The 19,118-nt window shown below is 43.9% G+C and overlaps 1 protein-coding gene across 8 annotated transcripts in view; it reads left to right on the forward strand.

Moving 5' to 3' along the window:
• The window catches only part of Specc1 (sperm antigen with calponin homology and coiled-coil domains 1), a 267,349-nt gene that overhangs the window by 239,938 nt on the left and 8,293 nt on the right, over positions 1 to 19,118 (forward strand). For all 8 annotated transcript variants that reach the window (XM_057773390.1, XM_057773387.1, XM_057773388.1 and 5 more), the window contains 2 exons: positions 7,319 to 7,435; positions 14,249 to 14,308. In XM_057773390.1, the coding sequence (XP_057629373.1) occupies positions 7,319 to 7,435; positions 14,249 to 14,308 (177 nt within the window). The remainder of the gene's footprint in view (positions 1 to 7,318; positions 7,436 to 14,248; positions 14,309 to 19,118) is intronic.

Genomic DNA, 19,118 nt, shown 5'->3' on the forward strand with positions numbered 1-19,118 from the left:
CTGTCTTGGAATTTACTCTGTAGACTAGGCTGGCCTCAAACTCAGAGATCTTCTTGCCTCTGCTTCCCAACTGCTAGGATTAAAGGTGCATGCCATGATTGCCTGACTAAAAGAAAATTTTAAACCTTTAGTTTAAATTGCACAAGCTAGAAATCTTGAAAACCCCAATTTTTGAAGGTAGAGAGCACACATGTAGTAAAGTACTAGGTTGTTTTTGTTGGTGTTTGGTTAGAATAAGCAAACTATTCTGCTAGATTTATTTTCACTTTACATGTATGAGTGTTTTGCCTTTATGTGAATACCACATGCATGCCTGGTATCCTTGGAGGACAAAGGAGATTTCAGACCTCCTAGAACCCCAGTTACTGACACACTTGATAACCCCTGTGTGGGGGTGCTAAGATTCAAACTCAGTCCTCTGCAAAAGCAGCCTGTGCTCTTAACTACTGAGCTGTCTCTCCAGCCCCAAGGCAGTGAATTTTAATCTCAATGTAATAACTGTAAGTTAAAGTTAACCTTAGAAACATAAGATATTATTATCATCTTAATATTTAATAATTCAGCCATTGTATTATATATAAATTTATCCAACTATTTAATACTACTGTTTGTTGGTATTGTGTCTCCTATCATCCCCACCATGACAGGAAATTTAACAAATATTTGACAAACATTATTATCATTTTACATGTACTACAGCTTTGGTAAAAACTTCATATTTAACATTATATATATATATAAAGGATGGTTCTGGAAAGCTGAGTGGTGGTGCATACCTTTGATCCCAACACTTGGGAGACAGAGGCAGGCAGATCTCTGTGAATTCAAGGCCAATCTGGTCTACAGAGCGAGTTCTAGGATAGCCAAAGCAACACAGGGAAACCATGTCTCAAAAAGAAAAGAAAAAAAGAATAGTTCTGAAGAAGAAATCCATCACAGTTAGTCCAGCACGTATGTACGATATACTTTACCCAGGGCATCCTAGCTAACAAGAAACATTTTTATGTCCTATTATTGTTGTTACCTATGACATAAATGAAATAATATTATTTTAGAGAGGTTTTGGGGAAAGAAATCATTCTTTAAAATCTCTGTATCCAATATCAAATTTTATAACCTAATGAAACTTTTATGACTCCAATAAAAGTTGTTTTCTTAAACAAATGACCTTCTGAGATTTTATAAGGCATTTAATAGACTCAAAGATACTGTTTTAATGGACTTCAAGAAGGAAAGTGAATGCCTTACTTTGTAAGCACATACTTACAAAGAACATCCCCCAAATAGTCACATTTACACACATTTTAAGGTAGGTATGACATCTCTGAGAGGTAGAAGCCGGCCTAGTCTCTATAGTGAGTTTCAGAACAGCCAGGACTACATAAAGAGATCTTGTCTCCAAAAGAAAAAAAAGAAAAAGAAAAAAATTAGTGACCTTATTTGGGGGAAATTCTGGGGTCAGACTGAGTCCTGTTTCCTGTTGTCCCAACATCAGAGGATATGCAAACAATTGCATGGAACACACATGAGCACAAATTAACATAATTACATAACAAGGTGAGACGTTCCCATCTCTGTCTTTGGAAAGGGGTCTTTGGTCATCTGTCAGTCTGTCTTGAGTACCTCCAGTTGTGTCTGGGATGGGTTCTTCAGGTCTCTGAGTCTGTAGAGCTCGAGGTTCCTGTACTATGGCCGGGTGGTGCTGGCGCACGCCTTTAATCCCAGTACTCGGGAGGCAGAGGCAGGTGGATCTCTGGGAGTTCGAGACCAGCCTGGTCTACAAGAGCTAGTTCCGGGACAGGCACCAAAGCTACAGAGAAACCCTGTCTCGAAAAACCAAAAAAAAAAAAAAAAAAAAAAATCCTCAGGCTAACAGTTGTTGTTTGTGTTAGGAAGTTATAGAAATATTTTTTTCAAAGGAAAAACAGATCAATAGGACCAGCATAAGGGAAAGTTGTGTTCATTCAGAAAGGCTGCCGGAAGATCAGAGGTGCTGTAAAAAGGACAGAGTTGGACTTGGAAGTCCTCATAAGACAAGATGGAATCAATATAGGAGACAGGTAGACTTTGCCCAATGTGGACCAGTTTCTAGTGCTGTTTCAGGGGTCCTCAGAGAAGGATTGTCATGGTTGGTTTTTGTTTTGTTTTTCTGCTCAAAGTCTGTGGTTAAACATGGATTCTAAGATGCTCTTGAGTGTCCAAACATTCTCTTTAGAGGCATGCTGTCAATGTAAGAGTGGACAGGTGACAAGAAGCTTTATTTCTGTGTGTCCTGTGAGGCTTGGTTTTCTCCTTTCATTACTTTCTTTAGTGTCACTGATCCTGGTAGAGAGTCACTGCTACACAGAGCTTCCTCCGCACCAAACTGCCACCTCCCCATGAGTTCAACTGTGCTCACTTGCAGAGGATTCCTTCAGCTGGGCTCACTGACGGCCAACTCTCCCTTCTATGGAGAGAGATGGAGAGGGCTAGGCGACCGTAACTGGAGTATCTAACCACGACTCCCAACCAAGTGTGTACAGTTCTTCCTTAATTGCATGTGGCGTCAGGGAGGGACAAGCAGTATATAGGACTGGGAAGGGGACTCCATCTAGGTGGCCACAGAGGAGTTGTCGTCCCCACTGGGTGCAGACCTCCCAGTATGGCTGTTTTAAGGCCACCCATGCTCCTGCCTATAACCCCACACATTGCTCTGCGGGTATGCTTCATTAACACATTGCTTCCTCATAGTGAACGCTGGCGGAATTGCACCTTATTAGTTTGTCATTGGGATCTTTGGAGGAGGGGTGGACATTGTTTAATCTCCTCCAGGGGAGGAATTTTACCAACAGCCATACTGACCCTTAAATAAGGCGCTTAGGATCACTTCCCTTAGTTTTTATAAAGTAGGTCCAGCTGTGGGATGATTTTAGAGTGTAAGATTTTATCTTTTGGCTAATTTCCTCTCTCTGTGTTGAGACCAGACAGTATTACAGTAAAATATTAACCTCTGTTGTTTTTGGTTTTGTTTTATTTTAGCTACTCAGGATCAGACTTATCCTAACTCTTGAGGCTTTGTAGTAGCTTGGAGTCCAAGGAAATAGAAGGCAGATTTCCCATAAAGATTGATATAAAGGCAGACTTCCCGTAATGATATAAAGGCAGACTTCCCGTCATGGTCCTAAGGAGACAGAGGTCAGTGCTAGAAGAGTATCCAGAGCGGAGTGGAGAGGAGCATCCCCTCTGCCTATGCCAGGCCCTCAGAGAGACCCGGCAGGATGCCCTGCTTTCTGTCAACACTCTGTCCCTAAGCATCTGTGGAGGCATACATGAGTATAGCCACAAAAGAATTGAAAACACCAATTTGGTGAACTAGAGCGATGGCTCAGTAGTTTAGAGCACTTGCTGCTCTTGCAGGGGACCTGAGTTGGATTCTCAGCACCTATGGTGGCTCACAACCTTCCATAGCTATAGTTGCCTCCACAGACACCAGGTATGCACATGGTATACATATATACGTGCAGGCAAAACACTAATACATAGGAAATAAAATGAATTAATTTTTTTAAAGATAGAAATAAAACACTCTCTGTGTTCTAAATGCTCTTGGACTTACTTTCCTCCAGCCAAGATATTTTGTATGTATGTGGGAGGGTGCATAACAATATTTTTATTAAATCTTTGAGTTTCATACAAGATTCATCTTGAACATATACCACCCTCTCCCACTCATCCCATAACTACCTTCGCTACCCTCCCACCCAACTTCGAGATTATTTTTTTCCAAGTTGATTTCTATTGTTGTAATAAGACCATGGCCAAAAGCGATGGGGGAAGGAAAGGGTTTAAAGGCTTACACTTCCACATCAAGACCCATCGTTAAAGGAAGTGAGGGCAGGAGCTGAAGCAGAGGCAGTGGAGGAACACTGCTCACTGGCTTCCTCCCTGTGGCTTGCTCAGCCTGCTTTCTTATATAATCCAGGACCACCCGCCTAGGAATGGCACCACCCACATAAACTGGATACTCCGTCAATCATTAACCCCCCCCAAAAAAATGCCACACAGACTTGTTTACAGGTAGTCTGATGGAGGCATTGTTTACTGTGCTTCCTCCTTCCAGATAACTCTGTGTGGGTCAAGTTGATGAAAAAAACAGCAAAGATTCATATCTCTCTCTCTCTCTCTCTCTCTCTCTCTCTCTCTCTCTCTCTCTCTCTCTCTCTCCTCTCTCCCTCCCTCCCTCCCTCCCTCCCTCCCTTTCTCTCTTTCTCTCTCTCGCCCTACCCGCCCCTTTCCCCCATGGAGCTCAGTGTGTGTTGCCCAGCTAGTCTTGGGAATGGGGCCTACTTTGGTGTAGTCAACTTACCAGAGGTCACATCATTAAAGAACGGACTCTCCTCATCCAGCAGCTGTCAGTGCCTGGAACGCTTCAGCTAGTGGAGGAATTTCATGGCAGCTTTACACTCCACCCCACCCCATGTTGTAATTTCGTCTGCCTGGACCTTGAGAAGATCTTGTGCGTGCTGTCACAATGGCTGAGTTCGTAGGTGCAGCTGCCCTGTTGTGTCTGGAAAACACTGTCTCCTTGATGTTATCAACTACCTTTGACTCGGTTACCATCTTCCCACCTCCTCCTTCCATGAAGACTCCCGAGCTTTGGAAGTAGGGATATGATACACATGTCCCATTTAGCCCTAGGCACTCCACGGTTTCTTATTCTCTGCACACTGACCAGTTAAGGGTCTCTGGGTTAATTGCCATCACTGCAAAGGGAAGCTTCTCTGATGAAGGTTGAGAGATGCTCTGATCTGTGGATATAGCAATATGCCATTAGGAGTTGTTTTAATCCTAGCAGAATAATAGTATTAGGTTCCCTAAGGCCTGTGACCTATTTAGCCTCAGGTTCTTCTTAGTCCCTTAAGCAGTGTTAGTTGTGGCTTCCATCTCACGGTATGGGCTTTAGAACGAATCAGAAAGTGGTTGGTCACTCCCGCAGCATCTCTGTCACTATTGCACCAGCAGATGTATCTTGTCAGGCCAGTCATTCATTGTAGCTTGTGGGATTCACAACTGGATGACAATGATGGTTATTTTTCTCCTTTGAAAGCAAGCATGCCCCTTCCAGTTGAGTACCAGCTTGAGTTTTCCATATTCTGTGGCTCAAATATGTAGTATCTTCAGCAATAGGTTTTAATGTCAAGTTCTGGAATGTAACCACAGTCATTGGCAATAGCCTATAATGAATGTTTTGGGGTCTATGTGACCCCATTGCTGAACAAGATTTAAACTATACCACAGTTACCTCTTTCTCTCTCTGAAGATAAATCCTCAGTGGAATAAGATTTCTACCCTAAGAAGCTCTTAAAAAAAAAAAGAAAGAAAGAAAGAAAAAAACGAACAATAAGATGAAACAATTCTGAACTGTGAGGCTATAAGTTTGGACAAGCTATGACTTGGTGCATAAATGGCTTTGGCCTTTTTAATTTTATTTAGTTATTTAGCATTTATTTTATTTTATGTGCATTGGTATTTTGCCTACAAGTTTGCCTGTGTGAGGGTGTCAGATTCCTGGAAATGGAGTTACAGACAGTTGTGAGCTGCCATGTGGGTGTTGAGAAGTTAACCCTGGTCCTCTGGAAGAGCAGCCAGTGCTCTTAACCACTGAGCCATCTCTCCACGTCCTGGTCTCTTTATTTTAAATGGCCACACAGATTAGAACTGTAGGTGGGTTGAGGTTTTTCCTTTGAATTTGATGCTCAGGAGAAATGCCTTATTACAGAAGAATCATTTCCACACCCATAGAGGCAAGTCTGTTCAGAGTAAATGAGCAGCAAAGAATTGAGGGCAGTTAGGATATAATAGAGCAAAAGGGAATGAACTTATCTAAGAGATCCTCCTTCCGGCAGAGAACACACTTAGCCTGGCTTCTATCATTTTAGACTGTGCTCCTGTGATGTCTCTCTTTGAGTTCATTGGTTTGGGATCCCAGACTTCGAGCCCTTGTCCCCTTTACTGTCATTATAATTATGTGTGTGCCACTATATGTTCATGGAGGTCGGAGGACAACTTTCAGGAATCGTTCCTCTCCATCCACTATGTGGTTCCTGGGGATTGAACTCAGAAGGTCAGGTTTGACTGCAAATGCCCTTGCCCACTGTGTCAACTCCCCAGCCTGTGGACATCTTTTAAAAATTTAATCTTTGGGAAGATAACGTTGCTTATCACTGTGTGTCAAGCAGCGACCCCAACTCACTGCCTGTCTGCAGGAGGAGACTCATTCCCCACCAGAGGAATGATTCTTGATTGTTCTCTATATGGCCGGGAGACTGTTGAGCTTGAGGCTTCTCTTGCCCCTAGGAAGCTACTCTAGTTAAGGAAGGGAATATAGAGCAGAAGCAGTTGTAGCCTGGGCTTCATGCTCATGTTTTGTCTGGTCTGCTTGATGTTGGGTTATGTGTAGTCATGATGATGGAGATGATAGTGATGGTAATGATGATGGTGGTGGTGATGGTGATGGTCATGATGGTGATGGTAACAATGATTATAATTATGTTGGTGATGATGGTGATGGTAATGATGGTGGTGATGATAGTGATGGTGGTGATGGTAATGGTGATTGTCATGATGATGGTAATAGTGGTGATGGATGATTGTGGTGATTGCTCTCCTGTGACCAATCAATCTGGGAAATTCTGGATATACAAAACTCAACAGGGGAATAACTTGAGATAAGATTAATATTAGGCTTTAATGGATCCCCCATTAAGCAAGAATTCCCCATGGTCTCTATACCTGTGAATGGATGTGAACCACAGCAGGCCATTCCTGCTACCAAAGTTAAACACACTCCCCCAAAATGCAGTTCATTATTTTGTCTTACCTAAATAGGTACCGGTATCACATTGTCTGGATCATGTCCTTGACCATGCGTGTGGGTTAACACTGGAACATTGTCTGCGGTGTCCCTGACAGTTCAGTGTGGGTTAACACTGGAACATTGTCTGCCGTGTCCCTGACAGTGCAGTGTGGGTTAACACTGGAACATTGTCTGCCGTGTCCCTGACAGTGCAGTGTGGGTTAACACTGGAACATTGTCTGCCGTGTCCTTGACAGTGCAGTGTGGGTTAACACTGGAACATTGTCTGCGGTGTCCTTGACAGTGCAGTGTGGGTTAACACTGGAACATTGTCTGCGGTGCCCTTGACAGTGCAGTGTGGGTTAACACTGGAACATTGTCTGCGGTGCCCTTGACAGTGCAGTGTGGGTTAACACTGGAACATTGTCTGCCGTGTCCTTGACAGTGCAGTGTGGGTGAACACTGGCTTTTCTTTCTCCACAGAACATTGATATCACCAATTTCAGCAGCAGCTGGAGCGATGGGCTGGCCCTCTGTGCTCTGCTACACACCTACCTGCCTGCCCACATCCCATACCAGGAGCTGAACAGTCAGGAGAAAGTAAGTCACTGCCTACACCACCTCATTTCTCCTCCAGGAGAGCCGATAGAATTTCTGTAGCAATGCATTTCTGGGAGGGTGGGTGGGTAGTTTGAAAGAAAATGGCCCCCAAAATATTATGAGGTGTGGCTTCATTGGGATAAGTGTGGCCTTGAGGGAAGAAGTGTGTCACTGTGGAGATAGGCTTTGAGCGTTCCTGTGCTCAAGCTTCATTCAGTGTAATAAACAATTCACTTCCTGTTGCCTGTGCCTCAAGATGTAGAACTCTCAGCTCTTCAACACCATGTCTGCCTGCTTACCACCATGCTGTCATGATGATAATGAACTAAATCTCTGAAACTGTAAGCCAGCCCCAATTCAATGTTTTCCTTTAACTGAGTGTGGTGGCACCCACCCTTAATCCCAGCAGAGGCTGGTTTCTCTGTAGCTTTGGAGCCTGTCCTGGAACTAGCTCTTATAGACCAGGCTGGCTGGCCTCAAACTCACAGAAATCCGCCTGCCTCTGTCTCCCGAGTTCAGCTGCCCTTCTCAATGCATGTCATTTGTTACCAAGAAGAACAGTGAATCTCAGTTTGCTTGGTTGCTGATAGGACCCTATCACCTGCTTTCTGTAGAAAACCCTGGTTTAGCTGTGACCTTCATTTTTTCAGAGTCTCTTCCAATGCTGAGAATGGAGCTAGAAGAGGTAGCAGAATTCCCTTCTCTTAATGGAGGTCCTGATTTTTTTTTTCTATTAAGCTGACAAATTAGACTTACTCATGTTCCAGAGAGTTATCTGCTTTATGAAAAATCCTTCAATGTAAATGTTAATCTCATCTAACTCTGTAGACCATGCTGGCCTTGAACTCACAGAGATCTGCCAGTCTCTGCCTCCTGCATCCTGGATCAAAGGTGTGCATCACCATGTCTTGCCTAATCTCATCCTTTAAATACCTGCCTAGAAGGCTGGCAAAATGGTTCAGCGGGTAAAGACACTTGCTCCCAAGCTTGACAACCTGGGTTTAATAACCAGGACCCACATGGTGGAAGGAGAGAAGCAACTCCCACAAGTATCCTCTATTCTCTGCACATAAGCATTCGCACAAACACATTCTATAAATACATACATACATACATACATACATACATACATACATACATACATACACATGTCTGGCTAAATATTTGAATACCAGCCAGGCAGTGATGGCGCATGCGTTTAATCCCTGCAGTTGGTAGGCAGAGGCAGGCAGATCTCAGAGAGTTTGAGGCCAGCCTGATCTACAAAGCAAGTTCCAGGACAGACAGGGTTACATAGAGAAACCCTGTCTTGAAAAAATAATTGAATTCTAGACATAGCCAAGTTATCACAAAAAAAAAAAAAATAGCCATCACAGAGTATCTTGCAGGACTGGCAGTGTGGCTAATGGCAGAGCACTATTCCAGCATGTACCAGACCCTGGGTTCAATTTCTAGCAATGAAAAAGTACTGTTTTCAAAGCATTTCCATGTGGAATGCCTTATAAATTGTGAAAGAGGCTGAGTAAGATCATGTAATGTTTGGGAGAAAAAATATAGGTTAAGTGTGAAGTGTCTAAAATATTCAAGTGTTATATTAGGCAGGCAAACAGCAAATCTGGAGTTCAGATAGGAAATCAAAGCTAGAAGAATGGATGTGGGAGAAATCCATAAAGATTCGTATTATTTGGCAGGACTTCCTGAGATGAAGCAGTCAGTGTTCTGAATTTGCACTGCCCAATAATGTTTGAAGGGCAGCTAGAGATGGCGTGTGAAACCGTGAAACTGAAGATGAGCCAATTCCCCTGATTTCAAGGGAACCATCTTAAGCAACTTTGATAACTATAGCAAAATACCTGAGACTATATATGCTGTTAAGAAAAGAGGTTTTTTTTAGAGCTTTGAGACATCCCAAATTGAGGCAGTCATGTCTGTTTGGCCTCTCATGAGGATCTCGTAGTGGGTAGGTGGTATTGCAGCAGCGAAAGCATGCGTGGACGAGGGGATGCATGGTGAGGCAGGAAGAGGCAGGAAGCCAGAGAGATTCAGAGGCCAACTTTGCTCTTTTTATAATTTGCTCTCACAGGGAGTAATCGGCGTCCCATGGGGACTGCATTGATCTCCTCAGAGATTAAGATTCTCAGTCACCTGCTTTACCTCCTCCTAAAGGTTCATTTTAACACATGTGCTGCTGGCCAAGCTTTCAGCACACGAACCTTCTGGGACACTCAAGCCCCGTCTAAGCACAGGAGAAGTACAGAGAGGACCCAACAGAGGGAACTAGAGCCAGGTGGAGTGGGGACCATCAGCCATCACAGAGGCCAAGGGCATCATAGCAGGGCATCTGATTGTCACCTAGGAACGGTTTTGATTTTCCTCTGCCTTCCTTTCTGGTGCGATGTTACAAAAATAATTATGTCAATAGTGAACATAACAAATTTCAAAATAATCAGCAGACCTTCCTAAAAACAACCACACACATTCTAAAATGTGAGTCTTCCTGAAAGTGACTTGTTTGTCGGTAGTCAGCAGGCCTGGCTTCTTTGTCCCCCAGTCAATTCAGATCTGTTGGAAAATAATGGGCCTGCGAGTGTTTGCTCTCACAGTGTATCATGAGCATTGCTTCCTGGTGACCAAAACCCTGTCTCACTCTGCATCCCTGAGACTCCGGCACCAGGCACCCGGCCAGCTGCTCAGTGGCCTTCTGCAGATGTAGAACTGTACATCAGGGCAGGCAGGCAACAGTATTCTTGTTTCTGTTGCTCTTACAGGACAAGGGCCCCTATTTCCCACACATCTGGTTGAGTTTCTTTTTCTGGGTCTCTGGTGATGTCATCAAGAAATGCCAGTGGTGCCGGGCGGTGGTGGCGCACGCCTTTAATCCCAGCACTCGGGAGGCAGAGGCAGGTGGATCTCTGTGAGTTCCAGACCAGCCTGGTCTACAAGAGCTAGCTTCAGGACCAGCTCCAAAACCACAGAGAAACCCTGTCTTGAAAAACCAAAAAAAAAAAAAAAAAAAAAAAAAAATGCCAGTGGTGAAAGACCATTATAAGGCTACTAAGGAGTCAACATCATGTGCCAGGAGTGTCATATGCAGACCTGTTTGACTTCACAGCTCCCCTGTCAACTCCAGTTGAGTTCCAGCACCTAGGTCTGTTGGTTACCACTGGCCCACTACTCCCTGAATGAATATCTGGTCCCTTCCTGACTGCACCCTAAGTGGAGAAGCAATGGCTACTGGCTGCACCCTAAGTGGAGAAGCAATGGTTATAGCTCAGGATGTCACGAGAAGGGGTGGGGGTGCACTGAGAAAGGCCAGCTCCATCCATTACAGAGGAGGATTGTCAAAATGACGCGTCAGCCAAAGCCCATCACTACAGCATCAACTGATCATGTGCGGAGCTTTTAATAAGGGTAATTTCCCTGAGGTGACAGTACCACTGGGCAGGCTTTCACAGAAGGGACATGTGTGAGGTTGGGCTTCAAAGGAAGCATAACTACTACAGACCCTTTGGGGTGAATGAACATGATTCAGACTCTGCCCTATGGTCTTATGCACTCAGTATGAGGGGGTCATCGATTGGGTGGTTGTACCTTGTGGAATAATATCAAGAAGGGTACTAAGGGAAATATAATGTTTGTAAAAATCCATTAAAATGGAAATATAAAAATAATATGTTAAAGGATCTAGGCTCAGTGGTAGAGCCGGTACTTAGCATCGATGAGGGTCTGGATTTTATCCCCAACACCAAAGAAAATTAACTAGTTCAGAATTAAAAGTAAGAACTGGGCACAGTGGTGCATGCTTGTAAAGCCAGCACTTAGGAGGTGGGGGCAGGAAGGTCAGGAGTTCAGTGCCAGCCTTAGCTACACAGTAAGGTTAAGGCCAAATAGGGCTACAAGAGGTGGTGTCTCAAATAGGCAAGGATAACTTGTAGTGAAGGAATATTCAATCACAGGGTGTACATCACAGTGACTGGAAGATTTCAGCAAAGTATTCTGTTTTCATTAAAAGTACAGTCTCCATATGTCAGCATTTGAAGCTCTTCCATGCAGCCCACAGTCAGGTTATTGAGTGGAAAGTGATTCTGTTGATATCAGAAATTGAATATGAATATGAATCAAATCCTTTCTCCCTCTTATTAGCAGAAAGATACTGTACCAGTACAGTCCTGCCAGCCAATCTGGAGACCAAGGTCTGCATCAGATGAGAACAGATTATTCTGAGCTGGGAGGGTCAGGCTTACCCCTCCCCGCTCCCCCGACCCCTGCCGCCACACACACACACACACACACACACACACACACACACACACCAGACACTGAAGAATGAATGGCCTCTCACTCTGTCCTCACCTGTATGACAGAGCCTCCACCGAGGCAGAGCTCATGGCCGGAGGACATTGGCTCTCCTCCCCAGCCTCTTCACTGGGCATCCCTCTTCTACTCTCTGGCCTCTGCACAGCAGCCACAACAGTGCATAGTGGGAGGGCATTAGGATGATGACCCCTGGTCACTGTTGTCCCGCCTCCATCAAAATGAGCAGACATCATTTTTATGAACAAACAAACAAAAAAATCACCCCATTGTATTCCATGCTATGCTGTTTCAGAGCTTTTTGAGGCCGTTTTCCAATACAGACCATTTATCCTGTGTTCAGGTTCTTAGAAAACATACTTTCATTTGACCCTGTTAGAGGGTCTTAGCAGAATTCTAATTAAAATATTTGATTTAGAAACACCTTCTCTTTAGACCTTATTAGTAACCCAGTAAACTAAAGCATCAAAATGCAGTGTTTAGTTTGACACATTTGGCAGGTAAAGATACACGAGGGCGGGGAGAACATGATTATCGGACTGAAAATGGTGTGCCTTTTTAGGAACCAGTTTGACATTACAATCTCATGAGCCATAAAAACTGTTTGTATCTCAACTTCCTGAGCAATGTAACCTAAACACTGGCCTAACCAAAGGGATTTTAAAATAAGAGCAAAGGTTCCATTAGCACCAAAACAGGGGTGGCTCCCCTAGTGTGGCCTGGATGGGCCCATTTACCCATTTCTGCTCAGCAGAACAGAGCAGCATCACAGAAACAAGGGGGGGGGGCGGTTCCAGCTCTTGTCCATCAATCTCTCTGGGTGTCAAGGAAAAAGGCTACTGGCCTGGGCAATATCACCGTGGTTCCGTTGCTTCCCAGGGTTACATCACACGCTAGAAGAAAGCATGCATAGGCACGTCTGCTTTTCCTCTGACAGCAAGTTGACTTCAGTGTCGAGCCGAACCACTTGACCCAGGGCCAGATGCTTAGACGGGGCAGAGTGAAGACTATGGGGAAACAGAAAAATAGAAAATTATAGATGTAAAAGGACTTGAACTCCTGGATTCCAGTGATCCTCTTCCCTTAGCCTCTTACATAGCTGGGGCCACAAATGCATCCCAGCTTATGTATAAAATTTAAATACGACTGTGGTAAAGTGTTTGCCTAGCATGCATAAGGCCTGGGTTCAATCCCCAGTACTGGGGAAGGAAAAAGAAAGCTAAATGAATCAAATAGCAAAATTATACATAGGACATAAACTGTGACCATGCTTTTTAGTGGTACTTAAAACATCTAGTTAAATTTTTAAAATGTAATGACTTTCATATGAATTATTGAGGCGGATGGCATGACAAGTAATTTAGATTATCTGTACAAAGAGATGTCAGACAATAGCCGAAGAGAGTCTGGGAACAAAGCCCAAACTCGGGCTCAGTGATTCTGGGGAACGGTGCTGTTCTTGTTCTAAGAGGAAAGTATTTTCAGCCTAGAATTCCCTGTCCAAGAATTCTCTTAATCAAGCATGATAGTAGAAAGATGATTTTTCTGTACAAACACATCTGGGAATGTTTCTCCTCTACAGCCTTTCTCAAGAATGTACTCCAGGGAGATGGGGTGTAGTCCTACAGTTGATAAGAGGTTCTGGGGGATTCCTGGGGCAGGAAGACTTCTTTGAATAATAGTAATGGCTAAGCTTCAGAGTTTGAAAAGGAGAAAGCGAGAAGCGATAGAAGGACCAGACCCTCTCTGTGTGAGGACAGAAAAGTAGCAGGCTGCAAGGAGTTAGGGATTTCCCACCAGGATGAATAAAACAAGCAAAAACCAGATGATGAGGGGCCGTTCTCTCAGTCAGAGAAGTCACCAAGCAGCACAGACTACAGGGGAAAAGCAAGCCTTCGAGGAAAGGTTGGGATTCAGCCTCAGCAAGCTGTCCTCTGCCACAGACTCACCATGATGTGAGCACCCTCACACAGGAATAGGTTAAAAGCTAAATAGTGCTGTAAGAAGATCACAGTCACCTAGAAGTCACTACAGGAAATAAAGACAAACTAGAAAGCAGTTGTCTTGAGAGTTAGGACCGGGGAAGAAACAGTTTTTCATTTGGTTATATGTAACTACCTTCACGTATAACTTTGGTAGTTTTTTAAAGACTAGGTCTCACTATGTAGCCCTATCTGGCCTCAAACTCATAATCCTTCTGCCTCAGTCAGAAGTGCATCAGTGCCACACCCAGTTTGATTGTCATTCGTGACATTGTGAAGAAACACAACATGGTGAATATTGTAAATCTTGAAAAGGCCACAAATGAAACTTTGTCTTTAGTCAGGTGTCGGCCAGTGTTGTTTTCCCCAGTGGCGGTCGTAACCTGCTACCCTTTCCTTGCCAAGACAGAGCTGGTCTGCACAGTTGACACGGCATTGCTTGTTTCCTCACAGTGAGCAGTCTGCAGTGTCTGCGCTATCCCTGCTCTCATCCCTTGTCTTTGTCTTTCCGATACAGAAACGGAATCTCTTGTTGGCATTTGAAGCAGCTGAAAGTGTAGGCATCAAACCCAGCCTGGTAAGTATCCTGTTTTGTATCTTTTTGATATTTTTTTCTACTTCATGAGGAAGAACTTCCTGCTACCCACTAAACTAATAAAGGATACCCAGGTCCGTTTGCAGATCTTTCCCTCAGGATTCCTAATATGAAGTTATCCAGCTGGTCGGAAAGGATGGACACTCAGGGGTTTGTTTGTCTCTGTTTCCTTTTATTATCATTATTAATGTTTGTGGGTGTTTTGCCTGCTAGTGGTCTGTGTACCCCATGTCTGGTGCCTGTATAGGCCAAAAGAGGTTGCTGGATCCCCTAAAACTAGACTTAGAGATGACTGTGAGCTGCCATGTGGATGCTAGGAATCAAACCCAGGTCTTTTGGAAGAGCTACCAATTCTCTTCATTGCTAAGCCATCTATCTCTCTAGCTCTGGACTCAGAGTTCTTGAAATTAAGATTTCATTATGAATAAATTGCAGTTCTGACAAAACAGTGAGCTAGATTGTTATTAAAATTCTCTTATTCAAATTAACATGCAATCTCAGTGAAATGTCACCAGGGCATTGTGACACACACTTTTAGCCTTAGCACTTGGGAGGCAGAGACAGGCAGATCTCTATAAGTTCAAAACCAGCCTTGTCTACATGGTGAGTTCCAGGACAGCCATGGCTACACAAAGGCATCCTGTCTTTAAAAAAAAAAATAGAAAAATAACTACATATCAGAAACATAAAACAAAGTGAAAACCAAAGCTGTGAGTTAAGAGTCAGACATTGTGAGAACTGCACCTGCTCCTGGAGAGATGCTGAGGCTGGCCTTGGAGGTGGGGTGGATTAAAAGGCCAGATGAGGTTTGGAACCCAGATTTCTGTCTGGAGCACCTAGCTAAATGGTAGGATGCAGGAAGTGCCTATTGTTTAATGGCTACTGAAATATGCACAAGCCAAGATTACAAAGCAGACAGGAAAAGGATTGAGTTTTCTAGCCAACGGGTACACCAAATGAGAGAGGGGATTACCTGCCAGAACTGGGGGTAACAAATGTTAACTGTTTAAACCTAGCAGGCATGTGAGAGGCACTAGGGAGATGACTCAGTGGGTAAAGTCTGACTGGGCAGGCATGGCAGCATGAGATCTACAGTGCCATATAAAAAAGCCAGGCGTATAATCCCAGTGCCGGGAGGTTCTTGTTGGCTGTGAGCTCCTGTTGGCCTGAGGGCACCTGTCGCCAAAAGTGGAGAGGGACTAAGGAAGACCTGGATGCCAACTTTGGACCTCGGCACACCTATACACTGACACACAGAACATGCACACATACTAAAACGTTTAAGAGAGCATACATGGTGATACATATCTAATCCTGGTTTCCTGGAGCTGAAACTTCGCGTGGCTCTTGAAGTCAAGCCCAGCCTGTACAACACAGGGACTCCCTCCTGCTCCAAAAATGAGAAAGAGAGAGAGAGGGAGGGAGGGAGGGAGGGAGGGAGGGAAGGAGGGAGAGAGAGGGGAGAGAGGGAGAGAGAACAAAGAAGATGAAGAGGAATAGAAACCAGGGAGGGTCATAGTACTATAAATATAAGGGAGGGAGATTTAGAAAAGACTCACGTCTGTTCCTGGAGCTGTTTGAGTTGGAGCCTCAGCCCTCCCAGCCCTAACAAGCTAAGCTTGACCATTCTCATGAAGCCAGTTAAGCAGATAAATAATCATGAAAGCAGGGAAACGGGGGATTTATACATACTGGAGGCATAGAGGCCCCGTGACCCCTACACAACACTCCTGGTTCATCTTCAGGGCCCTAACAAGAGGCTTAGACGTAGACAGCGTGCAGGAGACATATAATTAAGCAGTCCTGGCGTGTCCTCCTGCCAGTCAGTACCCACCACTGCCAGGTGGTCTCACAAGTTGACAGACTTGTACAGATAGTTCACCAAGACAAGCTCCTCCTCCAGCTGCTGGCATGAGCCTCCATCCTTCCCTTGTCCCAGCAAGAGATTTCTGGAGAAATTACAATTCCTAGGGGATCAATGTTTAAACAGGCCAATATCCAAAGAGACCTGCACAAGGATCATTTTAGAATATTTTTGTTACCACCAGGAAGGTTACACAAAGCTACTAGAAAAGAAAATTTGGAGGGGGAAAAAAAACATGGATGGTTTGCCAAACTGGTTAGATAGAGCAGAGGAGAAAGCTGGTGGATTCACAGTAAACATAAGGAAACCATCCCACAGGCTGAATTGACAATGAAGGGTTGAAAAACAGTAAAGAACGTTTGTTGGTTAATGTGTATTTAGTTTCTAGAATGGAAAAGCCAACAAACACAGCAAGTTTGAGGCCATTGTAGGCTACATGAAACCCTGTCTCAAAAATAAAATATAAATAAATAAATAAATAATATGGAGTGGAAGAAAGAGACAACACTTAGTGGTAACCAATCTGGAATCTACTTCTGGGCTTCTTGTTTACAACAACAATGAAAATCTCATTAAGCAATTGTTAATTGGCTTTCCCGTTCTTGAAGCTTCTTATATAATCTTTTAGTATAACTGGCCAAAGGTTATTAATTGCTGTTGTTACTTCAGGATGGTTGTAGCTTTAAAATGCCAAGTGTAACCCAATGTAGTGTGTGTGTGTGTGTGTGTGTGTGTGTGTGTGTGTGTGTGTGTAGGTGGGTGGGTGTGTAGTGCAAGCCTGGCTTTGATATCACTATGAGAATGACCTTGAACTTCTGATCCTCCTGCCTCTGCCTTCTAAGTGCTGTGTTTGTAGACATGCACCACCACACTATGTGTGGCCAAAGTTTTTTGTTGTTTTAATCCACATACAACCAGGGGAAAAAAGGACAGTCAGGAAAATATAAGCTGAAATAACAGTGAGATGTAAGTCTGTAGCCTTCCAAGGTTGGAGGACTTGGAGAAATGTAACTGGAAGGAGCTGTGGAGAAATTGAAACAGAACGGACAATTAAGTAACAGCACCGGTACCCTTCAGAGATCAGATAGAAGGATTCTCTACACCTTACTCAAGAAACAGAATGCTAAACATTCCAGAAGTAAAATCCAGTGGAGAAAAGTCTCAGCAGTTAGAATGCACTACTCTTGCAGAGGACCCGAGTTTCACTCCCAGCACCCATATTGGGCAGCTCACGGCTGTCTGTAACTACACTTTCAGGGAATCTGACACCCCTTTTTTGGCCTCTGCAGTCACCGCACTCTTGTGCAGAAACCTACATTCAAACACACACATATATACATATTTAAGAAATATTAAAGATAAGTCTCAAAAATAAGTTTTTTTGAGTATCTATATCTGTATAAGGACATACACATTTTAGGGTAAATAGATAAGCAAGGAAGATTCCTTCAAAGTGAAGCTCTGTCATGTACCTCAAGCTTTAGAACACATTCCTGCCCAGCCACCATGAAATGGGCGTCTTAAGCCAACATCATCATCCGTACCAGAAGAATTGGGCAAACATTCGTGGCATCATCGCGATTGCTTCAGAGCAGCTCTGGTGTGTTTTCCAGAGCTAGCCATCTGTGGCTTGGTGAGGTTCACTATGGCCTTAGTCACTTTGTCCGTGACGCGCCGCTTACTCGGGGCCTGGTAGGGTAGTCACTGCACAAAACTGAACTCCCGAAAGCAGGAGCTTCAAAAGCCTTGAGAGTCCGGTAAGTGAGGTCAGCTACTTTTTATAGCTTTACCGTCTTAATCATTCTAAGTGGTGTGAAGTACCTTCACGCTGTGTAGCAATCATTGCCACCCTCCCAGTGTAGAATTGTTATCTTGCAAAATCGAAACTCTGAATCTGTTAAACATTAACTCCCCACCCCCGCCCTCAGCCTGGCCGCCACTGTTCTTTTCTCAGACTCTGAAAGCTCACCTGTTTCAGACACCCCATGTAAGTGTATTTGCCCGCTGTCTCTGTCTCATGTTTGGCTTTTGTGGCATAGTATAAGGTCTTCAAAGTCCATCTGTTAGAACCTCCTTCCTCATTAAGGCAAATGATATGGTTATACCTTGTTCTGCTCATCTGTTCATCTGTACTGAAATACTATGGTGCCACTGTAGTTAAGTTCTTCTTGGCAAATGCTACTGTGAACCTGGATGCACAAGCGCCTTCTCTCTTTATCGCTGAAGGCCCTTAGTACAGCACCAGGTCGTAGACTGTTTGTAGCAAGTATGTGCAAAGAAATGAATAAAAGAAGAAGCCATAGTACGTTTCTAGGTTTTGGTTGGGTTTTGTGGGGGTTTTTTTGTTTTTTTTTTTTTAGTTTTATTTATTTTTATTTTATGGGTATGAGTATTTTGCCTGTGTGTGTGTGTGTGTGCACGTACGCACATGTGGGCTCACACAACATATGTGCCTAGTGCCCATAGAGGCCAGAAGATGGCATCCGATTCCCTGGAACTGGAGGTACAGATGGTTGTAAGTCACCATGTGGGCCCTGGGAACTGAACCCAGGTCCTCAGGAAGAGCAGTCAGTGCTCCTAACTGCTGAGACGTCTGTCTCTCCAGCCCCAGTGGTACATTTCTAGTGTTCTTTGTAAGTTCATCAGCAATAAGGTACTAAGGAATTCTTATCCAGTATTTTCAAAGTCAAGTTCATGTTCATTCTGACTGGGGAATTTTTGTATTCCATTTTATTTGTTCTGCCTTAGCATTGAGTAGGAGAAGAAGATATCTCCTAGATTTAATGCTACCTAGAGCTCCTCTTTATCTCCTGTTCAAAACACCTCCATTCCTGGTGGACAGGCATGTGGTGGACAGGCAGAAACACAAGCAGAACACCCATAAAATTTAAAATAAAAACAAAAACACCTCCAGTGTCTTGTCAGGAA

This window comes from Chionomys nivalis, chromosome 7, assembly GCF_950005125.1.
Source record: "Chionomys nivalis chromosome 7, mChiNiv1.1, whole genome shotgun sequence".
In the NCBI taxonomy this organism is placed as follows: domain Eukaryota; kingdom Metazoa; phylum Chordata; class Mammalia; order Rodentia; family Cricetidae; genus Chionomys; species Chionomys nivalis.